Source organism: Puma concolor, chromosome E3 (genome assembly GCF_028749965.1).
Source record: "Puma concolor isolate L17-30 chromosome E3, mPumCon1.1.hap2, whole genome shotgun sequence".
NCBI lineage: Eukaryota > Metazoa > Chordata > Mammalia > Carnivora > Felidae > Puma > Puma concolor.
In genome coordinates, this window is record NC_141682.1 from 42615123 (window position 1) to 42643115 (window position 27993).

The 27993-nt window shown below is 60.5% G+C and overlaps 3 protein-coding genes across 13 annotated transcripts in view; 2 read left to right on the forward strand and 1 right to left on the reverse strand.

Moving 5' to 3' along the window:
* The window catches only part of NPRL3 (NPR3 like, GATOR1 complex subunit), a 43195-nt gene extending 41953 nt beyond the window's left edge, over positions 1–1242 (forward strand). For 4 of the 5 annotated variants that reach the window (XM_086691791.1, XM_086691792.1, XM_086691793.1 and 1 more), the window contains one exon: positions 293–1242. In XM_086691791.1, the coding sequence (XP_086547917.1) occupies positions 293–458 (166 nt within the window). In that variant the 3' untranslated portion in view covers positions 459–1242. The remainder of the gene's footprint in view (positions 1–292) is intronic. The other variant, XR_015245358.1, reaches the window with a different exon arrangement.
* Positions 1187–14186, reverse strand: MPG (N-methylpurine DNA glycosylase). 3 transcript variants are annotated; one of them, XM_086691798.1, is made up of 5 exons: positions 8180–8300; positions 5718–5916; positions 5388–5621; positions 4335–4539; positions 1187–1619 (listed from the first exon to the last, which is right to left on the reverse strand). In XM_086691798.1, exons 3-5 carry the CDS (start codon positions 5607–5609, stop codon positions 1225–1227), a joined length of 822 nt encoding a protein of 273 aa, XP_086547924.1. In that variant the 5' UTR covers positions 5610–5621; positions 5718–5916; positions 8180–8300; the 3' UTR covers positions 1187–1224. The 3 variants fall into 3 exon arrangements, with proteins under 3 accessions (XP_086547924.1, XP_086547923.1, XP_086547922.1); XM_086691797.1 differs by lacking the exons at positions 5718–5916; positions 8180–8300 and adding an exon at positions 14004–14186; XM_086691796.1 differs by lacking the exon at positions 5718–5916 and having other exon boundaries at positions 8180–8338.
* On the forward strand, positions 13651–27992 carry RHBDF1 (rhomboid 5 homolog 1). Of its 5 annotated transcripts, XM_086691787.1 has the most exons (19): positions 13651–13783; positions 20845–20985; positions 21055–21185; positions 21459–21563; positions 22143–22356; positions 22783–22992; positions 23066–23188; positions 23261–23418; positions 23913–24170; positions 24285–24396; positions 24520–24594; positions 24686–24847; positions 25453–25553; positions 25716–25779; positions 26185–26279; positions 26535–26610; positions 26684–26784; positions 26901–27054; positions 27292–27992. In XM_086691787.1, exons 2-19 carry the CDS (start codon positions 20869–20871, stop codon positions 27709–27711), a joined length of 2676 nt encoding a protein of 891 aa, XP_086547913.1. In that variant the 5' UTR covers positions 13651–13783; positions 20845–20868; the 3' UTR covers positions 27712–27992. The 5 variants fall into 5 exon arrangements, with proteins under 5 accessions (XP_086547913.1, XP_086547912.1, XP_086547915.1 ...); XM_086691786.1 differs by having other exon boundaries at positions 20845–21185; XM_086691789.1 differs by lacking the exon at positions 21459–21563.
* Position 27993: the final 1 nt, after the last annotated feature.

The window sequence follows — 27993 nt, forward strand, 5'->3', positions numbered from 1 at the left end:
CGCCAGCCCTGCCACAGATGGCCCCCTAGAGCACTGATCCTCTTTGGGTCCGTAGCCATACGGGACTTCCCCACCCACGTCAGGATGCCGAGGGCGGGAATGGCCCTCAGGCTCGCGTGGCTCCAGGGTTTGAATAGCCGTGTGTCCTCACGGACCCACTTGAGGGGACCTTTCCTGCCTCTGCTGGGGATGGAGGTGTGGGTGGCTGCCTCCCCGAGACCCTGAGATCCCCACCAGCGGCTGTGAGGCCAAAGGCCCCCTGGGCTCATGCTGTCCTTCCCCCACCCCCCAGGCTCCTGCACTACTTCCGGGGCCGCCACCACCTGGAGGAGATCATGTACAATGAGAACACGCGGCGCTCCCAGCTGCTCATGCTCTTTGACAAGTTCCGCAGTGTGCTGGTGGTGACCACCCATGAGGACCCAGTCATCGCGGTGTTCCAGGCACTGCTCCCTTGAGACCAGACCGAAGACGAGGAGGCGGAGAGAGGGTGCTGCCCGCGGCGGGGCTGCTGGGCTCTCCCCAGCCCTGGGCTTCCCACCCCTACACTGGGCGGAGCCCTCTGGTGCCTGAAGCCGGACTACAGTCCAGCGGCAGCCTTGGGCCTGCTGTACTCCAGGTTCTCGGTCTCGTCTGGTCCTGGAGGCAGCCTCAGTATCTGAGCTGAGGTGAGGTGAGGCTTCCAGCTGGAGGGAGTGTGCAGGACTCATGCCTCAGAGGGAGGCCTGCTGCGTTCGTTCCACACGCAAATTCGGGCCGTGCGTTTCTGTCGGACCCTCCTCCCAACCCCGTCCTCATCCCCTGACCCCCTCCACCGCTGCCTTCCCTTGGTCACCCTGGGGGATACACGGAAACACGTCTGCCCCCACCCCTCCGCCCTTCCGGGGGCCAGGAACACCTGAGTGGCCCTGCCCTCACCACAGCCCTTGCGTTAACCGCCAGCAGGCTCGTGACCAAGCTGTCACTCCCTCTCTGACACCTGATGATACACAAGGGACTGGGCTGATCCCCATCCTCAAGGTGAGTCTGCGCTGGTACACGCTCCCCTCCCTCGTGCAGGCCTGAGGAATGATGCGTTCAGCCTCCTGCCCACACACGGCCCCCAGTGTCCCGTCCTGGAGGAAGAAGGACTGTAAGCTTATGCTGGCTACCGAGAGGAGCTCTGGCAGAGATACAAGCAGTACCCTTTTCCAGACATAAAGCATTTATTTGGTCTTTGAACAATTAAAAAGCCTTGTCCGAGCAGGCCTGTGAGTTCTGTTCGGCCGCTCGGTCTACCACACTGACCCAGGGGCTGCCCTGGACGTAGAAGCGCAGGGGCTTCTGGGCCCACTCTCCTGCTTGGCCAATGCCCACTCGGGCTGCTGCCACCACAGCCGGCTCCCTGGAGCCCGGGGGGCTGCGCTCCAGCCACACAGCCTCGTCCTTGGCCAGGTCCCGCTGGTCGAAGCTCTTGTCGATGGCCATGGCCTGGCACAGCTTGGAGGGGCCGCTGCACAGCTCACGGTCTCTGAGGGCTCGGCCCGCGGCGCCCTTGCGGAGGGTGCTGCGAAGCTGCCGCATGGTCTCCAGGCCCCCCAGGGGCTCCAGCGCTCGCAGCAGGACGCATGCCCCATCCCCTGTGGGACAGACAGACAGCCTAGAAAGCCAGGTCTCCCCAGGCCGGTTGCCCTCCTTACCCCAGGGTGCGTGCAGCGCTATGGGTGTGACGCAGCTGCCTTCCTGGGCGCCCCTGCACTCGGTGTCCAGATTCGGCTACCTCCACCTTCTGCACACACGACCTGTGTCACCAGGTGGGGGCTTCCCCCATGCAGCCTGAATGCCTGAGCACCAGCTAGGGAGAACCTATCTCAAAAAAAGCCTGGAGGGTGCTGGTAGTCCGCCTCCTCTCTGGCTTCCTCTGGCTTGGTGATTGGCAGCAATTGTGAGGCTGGCAAAGGAAACCGCAGAGAGCCAGGTGTCTGTGAGCATGGCCAACCCACCAGGAAGCAGGAAGCCTCAGACCTGGCAGATTCTGACCAGGTCCCAGGGCGCCGCATTCACCTCACCTACTTGGAATCCGTTGGGCAAGCTGAAAGGTTGGCTCAGAGCAGCCACCAGTGTGCTCGTGATGTTGGGCGAGCCCCACCCAGCGACACAGGAGACCATGTGGGAAGAGATGCCAACATAGCCCCTCACCTCCTTCCAGCCCTGGCTCTTCGTGTAGCAGTCCAAGCTACTTGAAGATTTTTTTTTTTTTTAATTTTTAAGTAATCTCTATATCCAACGTGGGACTCAAAACTCACAACCCTGAGAGCAAGAGTCCAATGCTCCAGCCAGCGAGGTGCTCAGGCGAAGCTACTTTAGAGACCGGAGACCGCAAATGGATACCCTGGGCCCAGGGGCTCACTCGGGAAGATGCATCTCCCCAAATTCCTTCAGTCCTGCATGGCTGGGGACAGTGATGACCCTGGCCAGAGGAGCCCTGACCCTCCAGCAAGGCTGTTCTACCGACTTGGCCCACCCCCACCACCAGGGGGTCTGAAGAGGCTCAGGTGGCCAGGCCAGTTTCCACTCTTGGACCTTGGCCACAAGGTTCTCCCCATCGGCACCTGGGAGCCCTGAGTGGTTACAGCAGCCATGCTCTCCCTTGTAGCCAGCACCTGGCAAGTGTTGGGGGTTTTGTGACCAGATGTCCCTTAACCAACCAATTTTTTAAAGTATCTCTTGGGAGCAAGCGAAACCTCAAGTTCCTGAGCCTCTGTTTTTCCTGGGCCCTTCTTAGCCCACCATCCTCAGGGTGCCCCGTGGGTGCCTCACATGTCCCTCAGTGTCTCAATGAGCCCCTGCACACGGGGTGAAGGAGGAGCCTATCCCTCTGTCCCCACACCCCTTTCCTGGAATGCATCTGAGTCCCACGTCCTGATGAAAGCATGACCTCTTCCCACCAAGTCTCCCCACCCTCACCCGCTAGTCCTCTGTCTACACCACCTGCCTTCCTGGTCATTTCTGTGGCACCTCCACACTGATGGCAGGCAGGCAACGACCATGTCCTTGGCCTCCCTTCTTCCTCCCTCTAGCTGGACGACCCTTGGCCCTGTCTGCACCCATGTGGTTTCCTGCCCCCCTGACCTGGATGTTTCCGGGGCATCTTGGTCATGTGTCCAGAAGGTAATGTGCTACCTCCCGTGTCTGCCCTGTCCGCTGTACCCACCCTCCCCCTGCCCCCCGACCCTAGAAATTCCAGGCTTCTCCCCTTCTTTGTTGACCATAGCCCCAGGCATCACCAGACTCATTCTCTCTCCTTGTCCGAGTTCAGTCCCACTTCACAAGAGGGGGTTGGTTCTATTGCCAAAGAAAAGCCAGACAACCAAGATAAGTTTTCCAGGGTGGTAAGAGGACCGACCCTCTGGGGTGGTCCCCACCATCCTCTCATCTCCAGTCACTCAGCTTCGCTCAACACCTGCTTTGTGCTGGGCATGGGACCAATCTTGGGGCCCATGTGGCTCTGACAGTGGACAGGCCCAGCTGTCCACTCTGTGCAATCACAACTTCCAGGCCACTGGAATCATGTGTAACACACAGCATACCAGACCCCACGCCTCTCTGTGGTCTCCTCAAGCATTTGCTTTCTTGGGATGGTCAGGGAGGAAGCTCAACACACATACAGATGTTGAGACTGGCTAGTCAGAGTGGGCCAGGCAGACCCCGCTCCTGGTCAGTGGTGCCTCTGGGAGGACGACGCTGTGGGTTCTTCCTTCAGAGCACAGGCCTTCCAGAAAGCAGCCACCTGCTCAGGAAGAACAGAAGCCGCCCCAGAGCAGGTCCCACAGGGTGAATGGGTTCTCCTGGGTGCTCTAGACCAGCATCTGTGGGCACTACTGATGTTTGCGGCCAGGTGATTCTGTGTGACGGGGGCCAACGTGTGCCTGTGAGCTATCCAGCATCATGCCTGGCCTCCCCCACTAGACGCCAGGAGCACGTTGAGAACGACAGGTTCAGACCCTGTAACTGACCTCTGGCAAGGCTCTGGCCTGAGCGCAACTCAACCCAAATTGATCTCACCCTTGTTTGCCCACAACCGGCCCCCCACAGGTCTACTCTGGGCCACAGGGGACGCCACCTTTGAGCTCTGTGACCATGGGCGGCCTTGTGGAACCTGTCTGCTCTGTGTTCAGGTCAACCCATGACCTCTATCCCGTGGGGGCCTCTGCACCTATAACCATCCTGTCAGTGTAGCCAGGATTCCTAAAACTGCAACCTAGTTTAGCACTGACACCTCCTTGCTCAGGTACCTGCCCCAGCCTGGTGTTCCCATGGGTCTCCCAGCTGCCAGCTAAGGGGACTCTGCTCACCTCGGCTGGAGACGTTCATGCAGAAGTACATGCCATAGATGATGTACACGTACAGGGTTCCTGGCTTCATGAACATGCCACGGTTGCGGGGGGTCTGCCGGCCACCCCTCGAATGAGCAGCTGCATCCTCAGGCCCCAAGTATGCCTCCGTCTCCACAATGCGGCCGCGGAGCTCTGTGCCGTCATCAAGTCGCCGAACCAAGACCTGTGGGCAGTCAGTCTGCTTAGAGCAGCAAGAAGCAGAGACTCAACTGTGATAGCTCACAGCCTGGGCCTCATCACCCCGGTTCAGGATGCACCAGGGCACCCAGGTCCAGCCGGGTCCCCTGCTGTCCCCTCTGTCCTGCTCCACCCCCCGGAAACACAGGCCCTGCTCACTAAGTGTCCTGGCCACAGCCAGCAGCAATCTCAAGCTCCGGCCCAGGCTGGGTTGGAAAGTCGGCACCACTGAAACCACACACTTCCAAGTCTTCTTGGTAAGGCCTCCATCTCTTTGCCTCCTCCTCCCCAAGTCCCCTTTGGACTGAAATGCTTAGCTTAGTGCAGGGCAGTGTGGGGGGCACGGGGCCCCCATGCTCTTCCCACACAGCTGGACCCCCAGAGCCTGTGTAGCCCCCTCCACCTGGACTAACCCACAAAGGACCATCCTACTTAGCTCCCACCCACCTAGCTCTGATAGGCATTTCTGAGCAGCAAGACAGGTGCCCGTAGCACCCCTGGCCTGGACCACAGCCCTGGGTGTAGTCAGCTCCACAAGGAGAGGGTCAGTGTAGGCGTTATGCCAGGAAGATGCGCTGGCTGTGGTTGGCTCAGACAGTACCCTGGGCCAGGGGTGGCACCCAGAGGGGACAGGGGCGCCGGCTGAGGACAGGGCAGGGGGCAGTTTCCAGGGGCTATCACTGGAGGGGCGGTGCTTTCAGGTCAACAGAGCACCTAGGAGAGGAGCCCAGGCCGCAGTGGAACCAGGGAGGGCCTGTGAAGTGCTGAATGTGCCAGGGAACTGAGTTCTCAGCCTGAAGACTTTCCACCTATTCCTTGGCCACATTATATTACCTGTCCCAGAAATGCCCGAGCCAGAGGGACTGCAGGCTGGTCGAAAAACTCAGATCCCAGTTGTGCAGAGTGGCTTTTGGGGCTTGAAAAATAGATGCTGCGCTGGGGTCCCAGGGTTGCAGGTGGCCCCAAGCAGGGCTCCATGGTGGAAGGCATCTGGGCTCCGTCTGTTAGGCTCTGATGCCGTCGTGCCTCCAACAGTCGCTGCTTTTTTTGCCCCATTCTTCGGGAAAGCTGTGATGAAAACAGACAAAATAAATATTCTGAATAGGTTCTGTGGTGAAGTCAGGCTGGTGGAGTTCAAGGACCATATTTGACTGCCCGCTTCACCTGCAAAATGGAGGCAGGCAGCCACCTGGTGGGTTGTTGCAAGGTGCAAGCAGAATGCTATACTCAGCCCCATGCTGGGCCCCAGGAAGCCTTGGGAAATGAGGACAGGCGGTCGGTGGCAGGGTCAGGGTAGCCATTCTAATCCACACACCCTCCACATGCTGCGGATGCACAGCCTGGTGACAAAGGGCCGCAGGGCCTGGGGAGGGGAGAGTGGGCATCTGAGCCTAGGACAGGAGGGCTGGTACCCTTATTCCCACTCATCATGTGGACCCCAAACTTTTTTTTATTAATTTTTATTTATTTTTGAGAAAAGGAGAGAGGGCGAACGGAGGCAGAACAGAGAGAGAGGAAGACACAGAATCCGAGGCAGGCTCCAGGCTCCAAGCTGTTAAGCACAGAGCCTGACACGGGCTCGATCGCGAGGACCGTGAGATCATGACCTGGGCTGAAGTCGGACACCTAACCGACTGAGCCACCCAGGCGCCCTCCCCCCCCAAACGAACTTTTGATCTTATTTCTTGAACCCAGCCCTTTGCACTGACCCTAACCAGGAGTTTAAAAGCACAGCCATGACCTTGATGGGGCCTGGCCAAGGAATGGGTTTTGTTTTGCTGTGTCATCCACACTCCCCTCCCACCCTGTTGACACGTTGGCAGGGCTCCCGCTGTACCATCCCCTCCTCAGAATGGCTCAGAAGGCCACACACAGGTGGATGCGCACCTGCTGACTGTCTTCTCTGCTCCACCCCAAGGGCTCAGGCATGACCCCTGGTGAGTCCCCAACTATCCCCTCTCATGACCCGGGATATCGTAATGATAAGGAGCAAGCGGGGCAAAGGTGAGGTCTCTCAAGGGACGAGACCCAGCCTCCCACCTGCTGCCGCACAGCCTGAGAAACCCGACCACGCATGCTCAGCTGTTCTGAGACCAGCTGCTCTCCAGCAAGTGGGATAAGATGAAGGGAGCTGGTGAGCACGGGGGCCTGGGAAACACCCCGCTCAAGGGCTGGTCTTCGGTAGTACCCACATCTCCTTGGCATGTGACAGACCCATTATTTTTAACATAAGTGCTGACGCTCCACGGCAAAAGGAGACCGCCAGTCTACTGAGAGTGGAGGCTGACGTGACCGTCTTTGCAGCCCAGCCCATCTGCCAATACCCGCCATGGGCTCAGGCGCTGGGACGCTGCCACTTGGGAGTTTGGCCCCCTGCCTGCCTCGTGGCACTTGGGTCATTCTGGGTCAGCACTGGTCCACCCTGGGTGGGGAGGGACTCATAAAGCTGCACAGGGACAGAGGCTGAGAGAGAGGCCTCGGTTTCCCCATCAGAGACCTAGAACCTGAACCTGCCTCACAGGCCTCTGTGGTGATGGACTGGCCCAGGGCTAAGTAGCGGGGTGCCCCTGCTGTTGCACCCAAGAGCGAGCACTGCCTCAAACTTTGTACGTGGGCACCTCACATGCTTCCCTGGCACCGGTTAGAAATGACGGTTCCCTGAACAAGGGGCCCCAGAAAATCACCTAAAGTGGCTGTGCTTCTGTTTCCTCATCTGTAGAAAAGTAACCAATATCTGCCACACAAAGTTACGAGGATAAAATGAGAGAAGTCAGGTATGCAGTCGGCTGGCATACAGCAAGCACTCAAAGAATGTTAGGAAGAAACGCCCTCGGGCGCCTGGGTGGCTCAGGTCAGGATCTCACGGTTCCATGAGACCGAGACCCCCCCCCCCCCCCCCCTCCGCCGGCTCAGAGCTGACACCCTGGAGCCTGCTTGCATGCCTCCCTCTCCTTCTCTCCGCCCCTCCCCGGCTCGCTCTCACTCTCTCTCTCTCAAAATAAATAAATCTACTTTAAAAGATTAAAAAGAAACACCCTCCACCTGGGATGTCTCCAGGCAAAACCTGGGGACAAGGGTCTCTTGTCAGAGTAGGTCCGCCCGGCGGAGGGCAGGAAACAGCCTGGCCTGGATGTGGGTGCCCACCAGCCCTCCATCACAACGTGGGCAAACACGAGGTTAGTAAGTATAGAGAGACCATTTATCCGGCTGTGCCGGGCACTGAAGCGAGGAGCGTGAGAAAGTGGCCCCCTGGGCCAAGCCAGGGTCATTTCTGTAGCAGGCCGGCCCCTGGGGAGGGAATGTCTGAGCTGGGTCTGAGTGCACATTTAACCAAGAAACCGGTGTCGGGGTCTCCAACCAGACTTCACTGGCGACCTCGGCCGGGCCTCAGCTTTTCTACTGGCAGATGGAGCAGCCAAGCCAGGGCCAACACACCGGTGGGCGCCTGTCTGGGAAGTGAGGCCCGCGTTACTGGTTTCCCCCGGGTTCTCGCTCAGCGGTCCGCCGGCTGAACGACTCCGGGGGGCGGGGGGGGGGGGATGATCGCCCCGGAGACCGTTGCTCGGCCGTAGCGCGGGGCAGCCGCGCGCGGAGCGAGAAGCGCGCTCACGTGGGCGCACACTCACCTGGCCCGCCCCGCGCGCGGGCATCCCGCGGCTGGGGCCGGGGTTCCGGGCGTGGGGACCCCCAGCGCGTGGAGCCCACCCGCCCCGCCGAGGCGACCCCGGAAGTGCCGCCGGCGCCTGCGCGCGGGAGGACGGAAGCCCGGCGCAGTGGCGGCGAGCGCGGCGCGGCGCGGATCCGCCCGCGGAGGAGGAGCCAGGGGGCCTCCGCCCATCCTGGACATAGGCCCGGGGCGGCTGGGACTCTCGTGGCGTGAGACCCGGGAGAAGGCGTCTGGGGTTGGGGCGAGCACCCCCGCAGCCTGGTGCCTCTCCCAGTGACCGGCCTCCCGCCCCCGTGTGCACCGTGGTCCGTGCACGGCCGCCAGCCAGTAGCCAGACTCCCAAGAGGACTGGTCCGTCCTGTGTCTTCCTGGCCCTCGAGGGGCCCCGGTTGGGGGGTGGGGTGATGCGGAGTGCGCCTTAGGGAGGTGGTGGCTGAGTCCCGGTCCTCGGAATGCGCTTCCTGGACGGGGGAGGGGTGTTACTTGCTCCAGACCTCCGGGGGGGCATTTGTGGGGAGAGGACATGGGGAGTGGGCCAGGAAGACTGTCCAGGAAGCGGACGCCAGGCGTATCCGGAAGCCCCTGCCGGGGTCATCGTCGCTAGCGGGTCTGAGAATACTGCCTGCAGTGTAGCCTCCAACCCTTCTGCCGCCCAAAGATGCCCAGAGGAGCCTGCCCACGCCCTGGAACGGGCTTGCTGGGTCACGGCCAGTCTCCTCTAGAGGCTGAGGCCGGGACTAGGACTTTGGGGACCCGGGAACACCCGGCTTGCGCTTGCAGCCTGCAGCCGGGAAGGGCGGCGGCTGGGGGGCCGTATGGGGAACGTGCGGCCCTCCACCTCTGATGTTGCTCACCCTGCCTGTAACCTTTCAAGTCGGATTGGAGTCCAGAAGAGGAGGGGAGGGGAGGGGAATGTGGGGAGGGCAGTGCCTGATCCAGAGGAAGGAAGGGCCATGAGTGGGAAGTGTTCAAGCACAGGGGCTGTTGGCTGGGGACAACCATGGCGGGGAGGGGCACACTGCCGGCTCCTGTGGCTCAGTGGACCAGGAGGGTACGGGCTTCAACACCCAGCAGAATACCCCCCCCCACACACACACACACACTCTGTAGCTCTAGGGTCTCCTCCCCTGCAGGTCCCCTTTGCTGTGGCTGGCACAGTCCCACCCTCCTGTACCACCCACTCTGGAAAAACCCTTGAGGAGCACCGTCTACGCTTTGATTTCTGTGACCCTGGCCCTGGAAGGGGGTACCTGTGGGGCCTCAGCGACTGGGCATAGGATGATGTCAGGTGGGAAGTGCCCGGATGGGCCATGTGCATGTGAATAGGCCTCAGATGAGCACAGGGTCAGTCCAGCTGGGAGGACTCTGGTCTCCAGCTAGGCCCCTCCTCTGAACAGCCCAGGAGCTGAACTTCAGCCTGGGCCCTGGGCCAGCAGTACTGCTGGCCCCCTCCCCTCAGGGCTCCCATCAGGACTTCCTGGGGAGGGAAGGGCTGCAGCCTTCCAGCTGCCTGCTGGAAGCCACCCAGCTGTTTGTGGCACTATGTGCCGCTTCCTTCCGGGGGTGGGCAGTGTGTCATAAATCCATGCTTGTAAGGCAGGCTTAGATGTGACTCCCACCCGTTTCTTTCCTCCTTACCCCCTGCAGCCATTCTGCCCAAACAATAACTCCCCCTTCCTGCCCTCCTTTGTGTCCAGTCCCCCTTCTCTCCTCCCTTTCCAACCTCCCTCTCTCCAGGAGGGAAAGTGAGGCCTCAGCTGGGCCCCCTCCTCCCGGTGAGGGCCGGGGCAGGGTGGATGCCATTTGTATTAATTTTTATTCTCATTTTACAAATGGCTCGTGGTCCTTATAGAAATCGGGGAGGAGCCTGCTTGTTCCCGGAGGGGTGTTTTATCCCCACCTTGAGGATGAGGAGAGAGAGGCTCGAGCGCAGCCCTGGCCCCCAGGAGGAGGAGGCAGGGCCGGCGCCAGCAGTGTACTTCTCCAGATGTTTCAGCCTGAGTGCAGGGGCTTGCGAAACCTCTCCAGGGTGGGCCCTCCACCGGCCCGCCCCCATTTCCTGGTTAGTGGTCTGAGGCCCCACCGCGGGCTGGAAGTGGTGAGCTGAGCGTTCCCACTGTGGCCTGCTGGGCAGGCTGGCTGGGGGTCAGAGGAGGTGGTCCCGGTGGGAGGAGGGTCCTAGGGCCTTCTCTGTCCTCAGCGTGCCTTGCTGCTGGGCCGGTAGACGTGCTGGAGGCTGTCAGTGCGAGATGGAGTTGAGGACACCCTCCATGCTTTGAAAGGAGTCGGTGCTGGGGCTGGGCCAGCCCACGGAGGGGCCATGACTAAAGCCCTGAAGGGACAGCACAGAGGCCACAGTTCCAGCAGCAGCACTCTTGCAGAGCACGCAGCACACTAGCTCAGTGTCCTTTTCTCTGATGGAGGGATGCTGACACTGTTGAAGGGAGAGTTGGGTCAGGGCCCAGTGGACTCCACGGCAGATAGCAGAGGGCCCGCCCTCTGGCAGCTTCTTAGCGGTTCTGGCATCCCAAGTGGCCTCCAAGGCGCTCCGAATCTGACGGGTTCTGGGCAGGGCAGGGGGATCAGAGCCCCCTTGGGAAGAGAAGGCAGCCCAAGGAGACGTATGGGGGCTGCATCCTCCCTTTCTGGGGCTGTGCCGCCAATGCTGCTGAGCCTTGGCCCGAGGCACTTTACGGGACCCCTTGCCATGCACTGAGACACAGGGACAGGCAGCTGCCTTGGGAATAGCTAGTGACTTCAGGCCCCCGGCTGGCCTGGCCCACTTCCCTCTCCTCCCCAAATAGCCAGGGGCTGGTGCCAGGCCCATCCAGGCTCCCCAAAGCCCAGGAACTGGCCTGCTGACTTGAGGATTCCAGGGTAGCTGATGGGGACTCCTGCTGTTGGTCAGGATCTTACCCCCTCAGGTCCTAGAGGGAGGTCCACAGCCATGGGGGTGGTCCAGATATCCATCCACACCTAGTCACCTGTCCGCAGTTGCAGTTGATTTCCATTTCTCTAGGGCTCGGACGAAGAGGAAAGAGAAGGACTGGCAGCCGGCTTTCCCTGTAGGGGCTCCTTCCCCAGAGCACAGGGCAGTGGGACAGACATGAAGCAGAACATACAGACGTGAATACATGTGTCCCTGTGGACTAGGTCCAGGCCTGAGCACTCATGTGTCCAGGCCTCTGCTCGCACCACCCTTTGATTCCAAGGTCCTTGTTCAGGATGCCGAGCTGGGTTGAGAACGTGGGGGGTCCTGGATTTGCCTGCCAGGGTATACTGAGACATGCCTTGGGATCAACACCTGTGAGGGGCAAGGGTTTGCAACAGAGACTGCTGGGGCTCCCACTGAAGCCCGGTGCTGAGAGGGCCCTCCGGAGATAGCTTAAATGAACACGGGGGAGGCCATTTACCTGTCACTGAACACATAGACCACCCTGTCCGGGGAAAGAGTATGATTTTTGGCAAGGCGGCTCTTGTCCACTGAAGGTGACTCCTTGGAGGGGGATTTCAGCTGTGGGCCGGCCATGGCCGGTGCTCCTGGCAGCTGGGAATGAGTGTCTGGGTCACGGAGCGGGTCATGGAGCGGCACCCTGAAGCATCCGCTGCAGGAGGGGGACCTGCCAACACCGGATGCCCAGCCGTGGCATGCTTTGGACGTGAGCCCGGGCCCCGGCCTCCAGAACTGACACCACTGCTGGCCCTGCCAGCCCAGTCTGGGCATCCAGGTGGGCGGGGCCTGCTTACCCCTGGCAGGGGTCGAGAATGCCTGGTATGGAGAGGCTGAGAGCCTGGCATGGGAGGAGTGGCACGCGTAGGCTGCAGGAGCCACGAGCATCAGCACCAGGCAGCCTCCCTCCTGCCTGGTGTCCCCAGTGCACCTGTAGTCACCCCCCCCCCCCCCGCACCCCATGGAGGAGTCGTCCTGTGGCCCTTCCAAAGCTTTCACTGTCTCCCTCTACCTAGGAATTGTGTTGACGTGCCTGTGTTCGTAGAGGTCCCAGTATGTGCCGGCACCACTTTGTTCCCTGGTACAGGTGAGGCCATGATCAAGGGGTTCTGTCCCTTGCCCAGTTTCCAGAGCCCGTACATTGGTTGCCGCCTCAAGCTGTCAACTCTCTTTTCTGTGTGGTCAGGAACCAAGTCTGCGGCCAGGCCCAGCACGGTTGGCCACTGGTGGCAGCAGCTCTGTTTGGGGCAGGCCAGTGCCACCTGGTCCCAGACCAGCAGAGGGCCTGAGGACATATTTGTAGGACACTGCGAGGCTTGATGTGCTGGGCCAGATGTGCCCCAAGGTGTCCTGGCATCTGGTGAAAGGGTCCTTAGGAGACCTGTGGTCCCAGTTCTCTGAGGCGATAAGAGAGACCACCCCAAGGAAGCCTAGGCTCGTCCACCACTCACAGGACCCGGTCAGCCCTATCTATGCCCTGCTGTTGGAACTCCCCTCCCCCATTTCCAGGTCTTTCTCGACCCCACATACTCCTGGGATGTCGAGAGAGAGGGACTCTGGGAAATTCCCATCAGCCTCAAGCAGATGGGTCATTTTGTATCCAACTCAGACAATGCAGGGAGGAGCCTATCAGGGGCGGTGGGCAGGCTCTGAAAGAGGGAAGAGCAAGGAGTGGATGCCACAGTGTCGCCTCTGCTCTGAACGTTTCTGGGGTCGTAGACCCAGCCTGGCCTGGGAGTGCCTGCTGGAGAGCACAGGGTCCAGGGAGGGGGTAACTGCTCTAATCCTCTGCTGTGAGGGTGTGCATCAGTGTGTAAACACACAGATGGGAGTGTACAATTGTGCTTGTGTGCATGTGTATAATATGTGCAAGTTGATACGGTGTGTACAGTTTTGTGTGTGTGTGAGTCTGTAGACAGGTGTGTGTGAATATGTGAGTCAGGGAGAGTGGTTAGAGCGCGTGGGTGTGTACGTGCTTGAATGCACGAGCGGGAACGTGGCTAAGTGTGAGTGCTCACATGGGTCTGGGTGAACGTAGAGGGATTTAGTGTGGGCCTTTGGAGGAGGTTGGTGGTTCGCTTTACAGGAGACCCAGGGACACTGTCCCACACCGCCCCTTCCCCCCTTTCTCAAGCACAAGTCAAGGAGGAATAAGGTTAGGATTCACTCTAGAGTCTGGGAGAGGCTGAGGAACACAGGACTGCCCTTGACGCTGAGGCTCTGTCCGGTTGGGCCCCTAGGCCCTCCCTCCCCGGCCGAGGCGTCCAAACCCACCCCCGCCCTCCGGCCCCCCCCCCGCCCCCCCCCCCCACCAGCCACAGGTGTCCGAGCGGCCGGACACGGAGAGAGCGGAGCCCAGGGGCCTTCCCGGAGGAGGTGACTCGAGCCGGGCGGGCCGCGCGCATTCCTGAGCCCTTAGTCAGCGCGGCCGCCCCCTCCGGCCGGGCCCGCCCCCGGCGCGCACGCCCCTCGCTCCATGGCATTCCCGGGCGGGCGGGCCGGACAGGCGCGCGGGCGGGGACTCGGCGCGGGCGCCCTCCCGGCCGGCGGTGGCAGCCCCTCCCCGGAGCCCTCAGGACCCCCCGAGGACCCTCGGTGCCAGCGGCGGCTGCGGTGAGTGAGCGCGCCGGGAGCGGGGCGCAGGGCTCCGCGGGCCGGGCGGGTTCCGGGGCTCGCGTCCGCCGCCCCCGGGGCCCGTCCTCAGCCAGCCGTGGCCGGAGCCGCCGGGAGCGACCGGAGTCGGGCTGGCTGAGGGCTCCAGGTCTGGGTCCCGGGTCCGGCGAGTACCCGCCCCGGTCGGCCGGACTTCCCTTCCCGGAGTTTCCCGACTCACCCGCGGAGGCGGCCCAGCCCGGGATTCCTAACCCGGCGCGGCGCAAAAATAGCCCATGGCCGGATTAGCACGTCCCAGCGGCCTGATCGGGCCGGACAGCGCGGCTCCAGCCCCCGCCCAACAGCTGAGGGTCCTGGGGAGGGCTCGGAGTCTGGGGGTGTCCCCAGGCTCCTCCAAGCTGTAACCCTCCCCCCCTGACGTTTTCCTTCCCGGCCGCCACCGGTGGGTGGTGCTCCAAGTCGAAACTCCGGCTCCGAGGGTGGGACTCCTCGGGAATCATCCCTGTCGCAGCCGTCGTCACTGTGGATGGGAATAATATCACCAATAATAGCAGTAGCTGGGGAGGTGGGGGCGGGGGACTGACCCTACTTCCCGCTTCACAACCTTTGTCTCCCTAATCTGTAAATACTGGAGCTGCGGGGCCCTGGGATCTACTCCCAAAGACACCCCCTATCTTGTGCGTAGTGACCAAGAGCAGCAGGGGGTGGGGTGGGGGAGTGGGGGCGTGCCTAGAGGCTGGCTTTCTATTGCAGGGAAGATGGCAGGACCCCAGGGGCTCAGGGGACTGGGGGAGGGCCTGGCTGTCTGTCCTGCTGGGGGCAAGTCTGTGGGGCTGGGTGGGGAATGGGCAGGGGATCCCACAGTCATGCCTGCCCAAGGCTCAGCTGGTTCCTGAGCAGAGTTCCTTCTGTGCAGCTTGGGTCCTGTGTCTCTGTGTCTGTTTGGGTGGGCGGGGGTCCTGGGTCTGAAGGCCCTAACCTTCTGTTGGGAGCCCCCCTCCCCAACCCTGGGACTTCCCAGCTGAGAAGATTCAAGGAGGAAACCAGCTTTTCAGGTTTGGCCCAGCTAGAAGCTGGATTCTCCCCCATCCCGCCCCCCCCCCCCCCCCCCACCGGGAGCCAGTCCCAGACCCCTAGAGAGTCCCCAGAGATTAGGAGGAAGGTGAGGAACCCGCCACCTGGCTGGGGTCCCAGAGGTCCCTAAGGCTACACCCCCCCCCCCCCCCCCCCCCCCCCCCCGTCACCAGGGGTCATTCTGGGCAAGCTGGGTCCTTTACCCTGAGAACGGGACAGAGGCTAGTAGGTGGGCACAACAGTTGATTGGCCCTAAATTGAAGGTACCAGGCCCCAGGCCCCTTTCCAACCCTTCCAAGCAGCCAACCAGCCTCCCGCTGTGCAGACGGCCCAAGTGAGGGCAGCAGAGCTGGAGCATTGCTGTGACCAACGTTCCTCATCCAGCATTAGTGGCCAAGTTGCTGCCCTTGGGAAGTCATATCCTTTGTTCAGAGGGGATCAGCCAGTTCTCCCCTGCCTTTTGGGGCCCTCCCTCAGGGTCTTCTCAGCTCCCAGCTACTGCTCAGGGCACACCCCTCTGCTCCTCTCTCTGGATGAGGTGCTCCCCTTGCCAGCCCCAGCTCCCCCACCTCGGTGTCTGTGACAGGATCCACTTTCTGCCCAAGGATCATATTCCTTGGCTCCTGCCTGTTTTCTGGGTTGGATGTGTTTGAAGGTGAACCCCTTCTCCCTGAACGGAGATGCTCCGGCTCAGGAGAGCGTGAAGTTGGGGGATGGGTTTGACAGCCCTCCACAGCCTGAGGGACCCACATGGTCTGTCCCTACCCCTGGGGGACTTTGGCCAGGGCCAGCTAGGCAGGCACACAGGTCTCTTGCACCCCAGCTCCTGGGCAGACATTGCCCAAGGCTTTGAACTCCCTTGGAGGCTCAGTGACCTCAGGTGGTGACCGGCCTCTCTGAGCCTCAGTTTTCTTATCTGTAAGATGAATACAGAGGACCCTTTCCTACGGGTTGTGATAGGTCAGCAGGTGTGCCAGGCTTCTGATGACAGGCCATTTCTGCTCTTCGAACAGACTTTGGGACTTGGTTTCCCCTCCTGGGGCCTCTCTGGTACTATCCAGCAGTTGGCCTGTCCTGGGAGGAGGTCACTAAGCCCGAGGGTGTCAAGGCACCAGGGAGCGCCTGCGTCTCAGGGGGGAGCTTCTGGGGGCCCTGATCGGTGGCCAGGCGACTCATCTGCCCTAGAGCCAGGCAGGTTGGTAGGATGTGGGCCTTTCCCCTCTGCAGGTTGAGGGATGCTTTCACCTAAGTCTCAGCCAGAATCTGCTATAGCTCAGTCTGTTCCCTTGCGCCCTTGCTGACTGACTGTGTGGCATGGACCTTCAACCTCTCTGAGCCTTGGGGCTCCCCAGCCCGGGGTGTATCCACCCTGTCAGCCCTTGTCAGAGCCAGTGGGGTCAGGGGCTTTGGCTTTGGTTGTCATATATGCCTGCTGAAACTTCGGGCAGTACTTCTCCCCAGGGCTGGTGCTCCTTGTGTACCACGCTCCCTGGTTAGGTCCCAGAGTGTGATTATTACTGGGGATTCCTGTGCCTTTGGGGGCCTCCTGTAGCAGGGAGCCTTCTGTCGTTCTGTTACGGGCCCTCCGTGTACGTGTCTGGGGTGACATCTGCCCGGTGATGGGTGACAAGGGGAAGGAGGGATTGATGTATCCTCCTGGGGATGGGCAGAGAGCACTCTGCAGGCTATTAGCTGGGTCTCAGGCCTGCCCTGTTCCTCTCTGACCTTATTTCCTGCACAGAAAAGTGGTGAGATTTGGGAGGGTTGAGGAGGGGGGCGGGCCTGGCCATTACCATTACTTAGCATTATGCCATTTATACAGGGGACAAAGAGGCACAGAGAGGCCAGGTGAATTCTGCTTTGCCACACAGTAGCCTGTTTGAAGGACTGGATTCTGGGATGGATGCCAGACAGCTGGTGATCCCTGTTCCCAAGGGATTTCTGGGGATGAGCATCAGATTAGGAGTCAAACAGAAGACCGAGGGTCAGAGATCAGGGCACTAGTGTGGAGGTTGGAGGATCTGGCCCCTCCTGGGATCATGCTCAGGTGAGCTGGGGACACGTCTGGGCAGGTGTCCTGGGGTGGGGCCCATTGCTCCAGCTGACCTTGGCAGTGGGCGGTCCCCTGGGCAGGGTGGGGCCAGGGCTTGGCGGGTCTTGTCCTGGGGCTGGGCCATTCGGGCTATCCACTAGGCCTCCAGCCGCCCCTGTTGGCATCGTCCTGCCATGTGGCTGAGCGGGCCTGAGTGGATTGGTGGCTGCTGCTCACACCTGAGGATCCAGCCTCACAATGGCTCTGGCCACTGCCCAGGCCAGGGCAGGCCAGAACTGCTCCCCAGTCTCCTCCTGCCTCTTGGTTACACCTTACCAAATTGGGCATCTCTGAAGGGTCCTATCCCCAGGTGCCACCCTCCCCCCGCCCCCCGCCATGCCCCGCACTGCTGTTCTGGTGGTGCATGCTCTGTGGCCCTCCTACTCCACCCCCCGCCCCCCCCCCTTCCTTTGGCTGTCCTCAGGGGGCTCCACAGAGCCAGCAGGCAGCTCCTCCTCCCGGACTCAATTGCAGGGTCTTTTTCAGCCTGGTGTTTGCGTTAGCTGCTGCTTCTCAAGCACCAACTGTGTGCCAAGCACTGCTACAGCCCCTGATTTTCAGATGAAAAAATTGATGCTTGCAGAGGGTTGCAGGTGGTGAAGGTGAGAAGGGTCTGTCCAGTGTCTCAGGCCAGGCTCTCCCCCACGGGCCTCCCTCCATTGGCTTCCCGGCCCCTCTTGTACCTGTGCACCGTGATGAGGGTCCCCACTCATCCCCAGAGCAGGAACCTGCTGCGGTAGGACCTGGCCCGGCTCCCTACCCAGCCCTCTGCCATGAGGCTGCAGCTACTCCCACCCCCTCCCTGCGCTTAAAGCAGCCCCAGTGGTAACTTTAAAAAAAAAAGAAGAAGAAGACTTTCCCTCCCTGTCTCTCTAAAATAGATAAATAAACTTAAAAAAAAAAAAAAGAAAAAAGCAGCCCTGTGACCCTGTGGGGCCTTTGTGCCTCAGCCCCATCTCGGGCCCTCATCACGGGCCCTGCACTTGTCCTGCGCTGCCTGGAGGTGTAGCACCTGATGTGCACCCCTGTTTCGTGTCCCCTTGCTGGGCTCGGCCCCCACCCTTAGCATGTGGTAAGCCATTGCCAGCACTTTCTACTCCACTTCTGGATGCCCATTTGGGGGTCTCCTGGTGGGGCTGGGCCCCGGGTGGGCAGTCTTGATTGTTGCCAGAGTGACTCAGATAATATGTGGCCCCATGCAATCAGGCCCTCCCTGGGCTGCGGTCTCTTCCTGCACTGAGGGGGTCAGCAGAGCAGAGATGCTGTCGGGATTCCCCCCTGAGGGGCTGTCTGGGAACAAGAGCCCACTGTGTGCCTGGGGGAGGCCTGGACACAGAACCACTGTGTCCTCTGCGTAGGCACTGTGCCCCTCCCCAGCCCAGACTCTTTGTCTTCTGGGCCTGCCTCTCCTCCACACCCCTGGGGCCCACTATGGAGCACTCCCCCCCTTGTGAATCCCACCCACTTGAGGCCCAGATGGGGAACTGTGCACAGAGGGGTGGGGCAGACCAGGAACCCACAGCACTGGGGGCAGGGTGGGGATCCTGGAACCCTGTGGGTTACAGAGCACCCTCCAGGTTCTGCCCCAAACACAGGAGGGGTTTGTGTGGAGGTGAGGGACACTGGGAGATCTGGGCGTACCGGCAGGGCCCTGGTACCTCCCTCATGAACTTAAGGGCTGTTGTGTTCCTGGGGCTGACTGTCCGCCCAGGCTAGCAGCGGCTGGGGAATGCCAGATTTCCTGTGTACCTTACCACCCTTTCCCCACTTCTTTGCTTGTGCTATCCCTGCCCTGACCCGGCCCTGTGGTCAGCTCCTCCTCCCAGACGCAACTGAAGGGTCTTTTTCAGGAGCCCCTCCTCCCTCCAGATCATGAGGATGGGCCCTTGCCAGTCCATGCTCAGAAATGGCCAGTGTTGACTGAGCAGTGGCTCTGGAGCAGGCCTGTCTTGCCACTGCAGACCCGGTGGTAACAGGACAGCATACACGTGGGTGAACTCCTGAGCCGTGCCAGGGGAATCCAGGTCTGGGAGCACCTCTCAGGGGTGGGGCCAGCCTGACTAAGGCTGTGGGTCCTTGAACATGTGGGGATTGGGGCAGAATGCATGTGCAAGGCTGGGGCATGACTAGAGTGCTGAGATGGGAGGCCGCCGGGTGTGAGGAGAGGCCATGGGGGCAGTGGGAGCTGGGAGGGTCATGGATGTGTGTGGTGGTGTAAGCCAATCAGCTGGCAGAGGTTCCTTGTGCTCCTGAGTGGAGAACTGGCTCATATCACCTGGAGGCGCTGGCAAAGTATAGGGAGGCTCCTGGAGAGGCCTGTGGATTCCCAGCGGCTGGTCCAGGGCCACAAGGATCCGTGAGCAGTACCTGGGGCTACCCCTGTTTTGCAGAGGGGCAGGAGGGGCAGTGCTCAGCATCCCATGCCCTTCCTGGTCTGTGTAGGGGTGAGAACAACATCCTTCGACTTTCCCGGGTCGGTATACAGCTGGGAGTTGCTCTGAACAGAGTTCCTACCTTCCGTGTTCTGTGTGAGTCCAGTGGGAGCTGTGGGCAGCCTCCTGGGGCTGTCTGTAGTTACGCTCCCTGAATATGTGACCTTGGGCAAGTTCCCCAGGGCTCAGTCTTCCTATTTGTAAAGTACAGGCGGGGCTTTCTCTATATCTCCTTCAGGGGATTGCAAGGGAGGCTATTTCTAGAGGCGTTCGTGGGTGGATTCCCAAGCCCAAATTTCAGAGTCTGTTTGGGTCTGAAGCTCTTTGATGTAGCGGAGGGAGTTTGGAGTCTCCGCCCTCTCAGTATTGCTTGGCCACTCGCCTGCTATCCATGCCCCACGGTGTGCTTGGGGAACCCTTCCAAACTTGGATGTCCTGCTTCCAGACACCTTGTGGTCCTCTGGGGAGGGACAACCAGATCTGCCCTGAAATTGACCTTTTGTAAGGGGGGAATAGAGTGCCCAAGAGGCCAATGGTCACATGGTCGTTGCCTCACTGTCACCTGGCCACGCAGCGGAGACCCTGATCAAGCCGTGGCCTCTGCTCTGGGTCCTCCCTACTCTGCTTGGGCCCTGGTGCTGTGGCAGGGTCTCATATGCTGAGGGAAGTCCTCGGCACTGCAGTGCATCTGTTTTTTGGGCGCATAGCGGCCCCTGGTGGTCATGGCAGCATCCGCATGCCAGTGGTTTTCAGTAGGTCCCCTGCTGGTGGGGGCATCCGTGGCCCGCTGCAAGCCATGTGGCCGTTCCTCTTTGAGATGGAGGGATCACGCACCCCTGTTGTGGATGCAGTGGGCCCTTTGTCTTTGTAGCAGATGGTAGGACGGTGAGGTATGGGTCAGGCAGACGTGAGACGTGCCCTGCGTACAGACTGGAGTGAGCCCCCAGCCTGGCTGTTCCCTGTGTGAGGAACAACCTTGCCCGCCAACCACTGGCCTCGTTCACCTCATCACAACCTTCGTGTCTTTGGCAGATGTCACCTTACAGGGAGGCATCAGTGCCCCGGCAACTGGAATGTGCTGTTTTCCCTATCGTACTTCCCACGTTTTAACACATCGTATCTATAGGTTTATTGTTTGTCTGGACTCTAAGCTCCAGGAAGTCAGGGATTTTGTCCGTGTTTGTTTCCTTGTTTCTCCACCAATGTGTCCCTGAGCACCTAGGAGTGACTCATAGTAGATGCTCAAATATCTGTTACGAATTTATATCTTTCGACATGAATGAATGTATATTGTCTGAGGACCTAGTTCATGCCTGCAACGTCTCTAGGGATGAATGAAGCAGGCACTCAGCAGATTAGTGCTGAGCATGGAGTAGGACTTCAGCATCAGGACCATCCCTGGGCCCAGCGATACTTCAGAGTTCTGTCAGCACGGTTACTGAGTAACACATGACACCCCCCAGGCCTGCCTTGCCCCACCTGGAACCATGAGTGAGGCCCGCAGGGACAGCACGAGCAGCCTGCAGCGCAAGAAGCCACCCTGGCTGAAGCTGGACATACCAGCTGTAGCGCCCCCAGTGACCGAGGAACCCAGCTTCTTACAGGTAGGCCCTGGCCAGGAGAGGCTGTGGGTATACTCCATCCAGCCTCCTCACCGTGACCCCACTGTCCAGCCCCTGAGACGCCAGGCTTTCTTGCGGAGTGTGAGTATGCCGGCTGAGACAGCCCATATCCCCTCGCCCCACCATGAGGTCCGGCGGCCAGTTTTGCAGCGCCAGACGTCCATCACCCAGACCATCCGCAGGTACTGTATTGCCTCGGCTGCTCCGCTGGTGGGGGACTGGGGGGCTGGGGGGACAGAGGCAATCATACAGGGTCCCCTCTGGGTACTAGGGCTGGGAACGGAGCAAGGGTCCTTCCTGTCTTGGCTTTCTCCTCGATCTTGTTCCCCACATCACCCTGTCCTCCTCCCGCTCTGGGGACCAACTGCTCTCACCTACTGCCTTCTCTGCTCCCCTCCAGCACTCGCTCTCTCCTTCTCTGTCTCCCCCATCCCAATGCTCTGGCCCCTGAACAGCCGACAGGTGCGCTTTGGGCGTGTCCACACTCTGCCCCTCTTGGGTCCCCCTGGTGCCCGCAGGGCCCTCCCACAGCGCCGGTCTCTCTCTCGGTCCCTGCTCAGGTACCTGGGGCAGGGCATGAGTATGTTGACATTAGCTGGCGTGTGCATGGCTTGTGGCCTCTCGGGAGTTGCCAGTGCAGTTGGTGTTCCCTGGGGTTCCTAACAGCAGGTGCCGCTAGTGTTTTTCCTTGCATGTCTAAGAGCTATGGGCAGCTTTCCTGGGCTTGCAGTGCCCACTGCCTGAGTTCTGTGGTGTCCAAGGTCAGGCTGCTGCCTGGGGCCGAGCTCTGTGGCTAAGGGTTGAGCTCTGAGTGCCATCTGTGGACTCGATGTCTCCCCCATGGACCCCACCCCCACCCCATGATGGGTTGAGGATCTGTGTAAAATACTCACTTGGGCAAGGCCTACCGTCTGTGGTTCTAGTAGGAATTTGGAGTTGGCTAATTGTTTAGGGGGTGGCCAGGGCTGGAACCCACTCATCCCCTTAATTACACCAAGCCCACCTGGACCCTGGACCCTGGACCCTAGAGTGATTGGAGGCTTGGGTTGGGGCATGCTGCACAAGAGGAGAGCCTCTGAGGCCCCTGCTGGGGTGGGCGGAAGATCTGGCGTTACCCTGCTGAGACCCTCCTATGGCAGGGGCACAGCTGACTGGTTCGGAGTGAGCAAGGACAGCGACAGCACCCAGAAATGGCAGCGCAAGAGCATCCGCCACTGCAGCCAGCGCTATGGAAAGCTGAAGCCGCAGGTCATCCGGGAGCTAGACCTGCCTAGCCAGGACAACGTGTCTCTGACCAGCACTGAGACGCCCCCGCCACTGTACGTGGGGCCATGCCAGCTGGGCATGCAGAAGGTATGCCCACCTTCTGCCTCGTACCAGCTTCTCACTCTGCTCCCTGGACTGGGACTGGGGACACAGCCAGCCTGAGCAGAGGAGGTTCCTCAGAGCTCATGGTGTGGGAGGGTGGTCAGATGGTTCCATAGAGGCACCCAAGATACTCTGGGAATGGGGGCCAGGGGCAAGGGACAAGGTCCTGGGATTGTACCATGGGCCAGTCTCTAGGTGGGAGAGTATCGCAGGGTGAACAGCAGTGTGAAGGCACTACAGGCGAGGATGGGGGCCTCTTTGGGCACCCACACAGCTGTCCAGGGACCCACTGGGGAGTGGGAAGACCAGCAGCTGTGTTCTCTACAGTGGAGTATAGGGTGGAAAAGGATCCCCCCCTCCCCCATAGCGATGACCCAGTCCCTGACTCTTACATCTCCTTCCCTCTGCCAGATCATAGATCCCCTGGCCCGGGGCCGGGCCTTCCGAGTGGCAGATGACACGGCTGACGGCCTGAGTACCCCACACACACCTGTCACGCCTGGTGCTGCTTCCCTCTGCTCCTTCTCCAGCTCCCGCTCGGGCTTCAACCGGCTCCCGCGGCGACGCAAGCGTGAATCAGTGGCCAAGATGAGCTTCCGGGCAGCTGCAGCCCTGGTGAAGGTGGGTGCAGGGGCTGGGGTGAGGTGGGAACTAAGCTGGCCACCACACCGCACGCTCACCTCCTCGCTGGTAGGGCCGCTCTGTTAGGGATGGCACATTGCGCCGGGTGCAGCGCCGAAGCTTCACTCCCGCCAGCTTCCTGGAGGAGGACACAGCTGACTTCCCCGACGAGTTGGACACGTCCTTCTTTGCCCGGGTAAGAGCACAGGGGCATCACCTGAGACCCCTCCGCCTACGTATCCCACCCTGACCGTGCGTATTTGCTCAGGAAGGAGTCCTCCACGAGGAGCTGTCCACGTACCCAGACGAGGTGTTTGAGTCCCCTTCGGAGGCAGCACTCAAAGACTGGGAGAAAGCCACAGAGCAGGCAGACCTCACGGGTGGGGCCCTGGACCGCAGTGAGCTTGAGCGCAGCCACCTGATGCTGTGAGTGCCACCAGCCAGTGGGGAGGGGGGAGGGCAGGATCTACGGCTGTCCGGAGCATCTGGGCCCTAGGGCACTGATGCCATGGAGGGCCGGGGGAAGGAGTCATCTTGTGGATTGTGAGCCCAGCCTGGTCACTATGGCTGTGGGACCCAGGGCTGGGCACCATTCAGGTCTTGGCTGCCCACCTGTGGGACAGGAACGGAATCCCAGCGTCCACAGGCTGGACAGAATCTAGCGGGGAGATGGAGGGTGTTGTAATGCATACTTGTAGATCGTCCAGGGAACCTCACATAGGTCAGGTTCCACCTCTGCAATCCCCAGGGAGGCTCAGGATTGCTCTTTTTCTGGTGAGTTGGAGGCTGATGGTGGATGACTGCACAGTGCTTTCAGTGTTAGATGGGAGCCAGAGAGGAGGGGCCATCCTGGTCCTGCTGGGAGGGATTGAGGCAGGCTGGGAGTCTAGGGCGGGAGGTGACTGTGCCCCTTCCCCCAGGCCCCTGGAACGAGGCTGGAGGAAGCAGAAGGAGGGTGGCGCAGCGGCCCCACAGCCCAAGGTGCGGCTGCGGCAGGAGGTAGTGAGCACGGCGGGCCAGCGGCGGGGCCAGCGCATCGCGATGCCCGTGCGCAAGTTCTTTGCCAGGGAGAAGCGGCCGTATGGGCTGGGCATGGTGGGCCGGCTGACCAACCGCACTTACCGCAAGCGTATCGACAGTTATGTCAAGCGCCAGATTGAGGACATGGACGACCACAGGTAGGCATGGGGTGGGAGTGTGGGTGGGATGCAGCTTCCAGCAGGCAAGGCTCTAGGTTGGGGGTGGGTTCTCTGGGTTGGAGAGGCGGTCTCTGCTGACGCTCTGCCCTGCAGGCCCTTCTTCACCTACTGGCTCACCTTCGTGCACTCACTCGTCACCATTCTAGCCGTGTGCATCTACGGCATCGCGCCTGTGGGCTTCTCGCAGCATGAGACTGTGGACTCGGTGAGCCCTGGCACCCTGCCCGGCCCGGATCTGTGGACTCTGGGCTCTGGACTCCGTCTTTCCTCACTCTGTGAGGAGAGGGCTGGAGCGGGTTCTGTCTGATCTCTCTCCCCAACCTTGCAGGTACTGCGGAACCGCGGGGTCTATGAGAACGTCAAGTACGTGCAGCAGGAGAACTTCTGGATCGGGCCCAGCTCGGTGAGGGCAGGGCCTTGTGGGTGCCGGAGGGTGGGAACCCTGGGCTCGCAGGGGGCCGGATTCTGCAGCTGCACATCCCAATCCTCTGCAGGAGGCTCTCATTCACCTGGGTGCCAAGTTCTCGCCCTGCATGCGCCAGGACCCGCAGGTACACAGTTTCATCCGCGCTGCGCGTGAGCGTGAGAAGCACTCGGCCTGCTGCGTGCGCAATGACCGGTCGGGCTGCGTGCAGACCTCGGAGGAGGAGTGCTCGGTTTGTGCCCCCACCACCGTGTGCTTGCGGTTACCTTGGGACTTCAGATAGAGCCGGTTGAGTCATCACTACCCTAGTTCCGTGCATATTTTGGCGTCCCTCCGTGCGAGGGCCCTCCGCTCACATTTATTCCTTGTATCCCCTGCTCCCCCCATTTCCTGCTCCTCCTGTCACAGAGGACAGTTGTAGCAAGTCTTTGATTTGGGTGTGCTCTTTTTGCACGTCGGTCCTGTTTTTGTGCACACGTCCTAAGTTTACACAAGTGGTGTTGCCTTATTCTTTCCACCAAACAATTCAAGAAAAAACCAAAAAAGATTCATGCAAGTTTATATTACATCATCTCATGTGGAGGTGCTGTCCTTTATACCAGTTCTGATTTTGGACACGGGTTGTTTCTATTGTTAAGCTAACAGGAATTATGCTGCTGAGCTCCTTTTAATAGTCTCCCAACACGCCTGCACATTTGTGGAGTGTAATTTCATTGAAATTGCGTCGTGGGTCAGTGTGAGGGACTCAGTGACTTTACTTTTGATTCCTGCCTCCTGGAGACTGCACTGGCTAAGGGGTGGGCTCTGACCAGGGCCTGACCCTGTGTCCTCCCACAGTCCACGCTGGCAGTGTGGGTGAAGTGGCCCTTCCACCCCAGTGCCCCAGATCTTGCGGGCCGCAAGAGGCAGTTTGGCTCTGTCTGCCACCAGGACCCCAGGTCAGTCCTGCCAGCCCCTCCCTTACTTCCTTTGTCAATGGCTCCATGGGGTGTGTGTCGGGGGGAGAGGGTATAGCTGCCCCACATGTCGTTGAGTCGGACGGGAAGGCATGGATACCAAGGGTGCAAGGCAGGGTCTGACCACATCCTGGGTTCATGCAGGGTGTGTGATGAGCCTTCCTCCGAGGACCCCCACGAGTGGCCAGATGACATCACCAAGTGGCCGGTGAGCCAGAGTGGAGGGGTTGTTTGTGAGTCGCCCTGTTTTGTGAAGGAGGAACCCACATTCCACCCGTTAGTGATGCCACAGATCCCCATCATGGGACCACCCTGGGTGTTCAGACGCTGTGCCTCTGGCCTTTGCTCAGCCTGTCTACCTACCAAACACCTGCCTCTCTGAGCAGGTAGCCAGAACAGGAGAACCAGGTGGAAGCCTAGGGGGTCAAGTGACATTACTCCAACCTGACAGAGGGCTCATCTGTGTCTCGGGGTGTGGTAGCCAGCTTGAAGTCCAGGGAGGCTGGCTTCCTACCTTAGGAGCCTGTCCATCCTTGCCCCATTCTCCAAGCATGGTTGTGGGTCCCAGGGTTGGGGGAGGCCTTGACCCAACTCACCCCCATCTGTGACCCAGATCTGCACCAAAAACAGCGCCGGGAACCACACCAACCACCCTCACATGGACTGTGTCATCACGGGCCGGCCCTGCTGCATCGGCACAAAGGGCAGGTGGGTGTGCCTGTGCTTGTGTGTGCAGCCAGTCCTGGGTGCAGATTGCCCTGGGGCCGTGCCCTTCTCCCTCACCAAGTTCCAAAATAACCCAAGATTCCGAGGGGCCTGGGGTGAGAAGGGGTCTGCCTGGACTTGTCCAGAGCCAACAATGGTGGGCAAGCAGGGCTGAAAGCTGGGCCTGGCTGGCATAGTCAGGTGCCTCTGCCCTTGGGCCACTCTACAAGTCCTTGCAATCCTGGCCTGACCTTCCAGGTGTGAGATTACCTCCCGGGAGTACTGTGACTTCATGAGGGGCTACTTCCACGAGGAGGCCACACTGTGCTCCCAGGTAGGCCTCCAGGGTGAGTGTCCCTCCCCTCTCCCCCCAGCCACTGTGGGTGCTGACGGGCCACTCTGCACAGGTGCACTGCATGGATGACGTGTGTGGGCTCCTGCCCTTTCTCAACCCTGAGGTGCCCGACCAGTTCTACCGCCTGTGGCTGTCCCTCTTCTTGCACGCTGGGCAAGTGATACCATGTGGGCCGAGCAGGGGGGGCTGGTCCCAGGTACCCCAGGATGGCCAGAGATGGTGAAGGGGGCGGCCTCCTTGCTGAGTAGCCCTTCACCCCCACCCCACAGGATCCTGCACTGCCTGGTGTCAGTCTGCTTCCAGATGACTGTCCTGCGGGACCTGGAGAAGTTGGCAGGCTGGCACCGAATAGCCATCATCTACCTGCTGAGCGGTGTCACTGGTAACCTGGCCAGTGCCATCTTCCTGCCATACCGGGCAGAGGTAAGACTGTCACCCAGAGTGGGGACTCCCCCATGTGCACCTGCTGCCTGTCGTAAACCGAGTCCACGTCCAGCACGGAGTCTGGGGCCCTGGAGAGTCCAGACCGGGAGCATCTCCTTTTGGCTCCTTAATCTCAGTGTGCTGCAGGCCACGGGAGGCAGGACGGGGAGACGCGGCTCTGGGTTGGGGCGGGTCTGCTCAGCCCCACCAGCTCACAGCCACCCACACTGCCGCCAGGTGGGCCCAGCCGGCTCGCAGTTTGGCATCCTGGCCTGCCTGTTCGTGGAGCTCTTCCAGAGCTGGCAGGTCCTGGCAAGGCCCTGGCGTGCCTTCTTCAAGCTGTCGGCTGTGGTCCTCTTCCTGTTCACCTTTGGGCTGCTGCCCTGGATCGACAACTTCGCTCACATCTCGGGCTTCATCAGCGGCCTCTTCCTCTCCTTTGCCTTCCTGCCCTACATCAGCTTCGGCAAGTTTGACCTGTACCGCAAGCGCTGCCAGATCATCGTCTTTCAGGTGGTCTTCCTGGGCCTCCTGGCCGGCCTGGTGGTCCTCTTCTACTTCTACCCCGTCCGCTGTGAGTGGTGTGAGTTCCTCACCTGCATCCCCTTCACTGACAAGTTCTGTGAGAAGTACGAGCTGGATGCTCAGCTCCACTGAGCTGGCTGGGGCGCCGGGGCCATGCGCTCCAGCAGGCCAGAGCCAGGCACATGGTCTCCCCCAAGCCTCACAGGCCACAGGACTCGAGTCTCGAGCCCTGTGTGCTGTCCTGCCTGTTTCCTGAACACTGACCTCTTGTGCCTTGTTCGCCAGCGGTGAACCTCTCGTACTTCAGGGCATTTATTACACTAGTTCCCGTGATTACCTTCTAACTAGTCTCTTGACGACCACCTCATGTGGCCAATAAATGGACTGGGAGCGTTTTAGCTGCCACTAACTTAC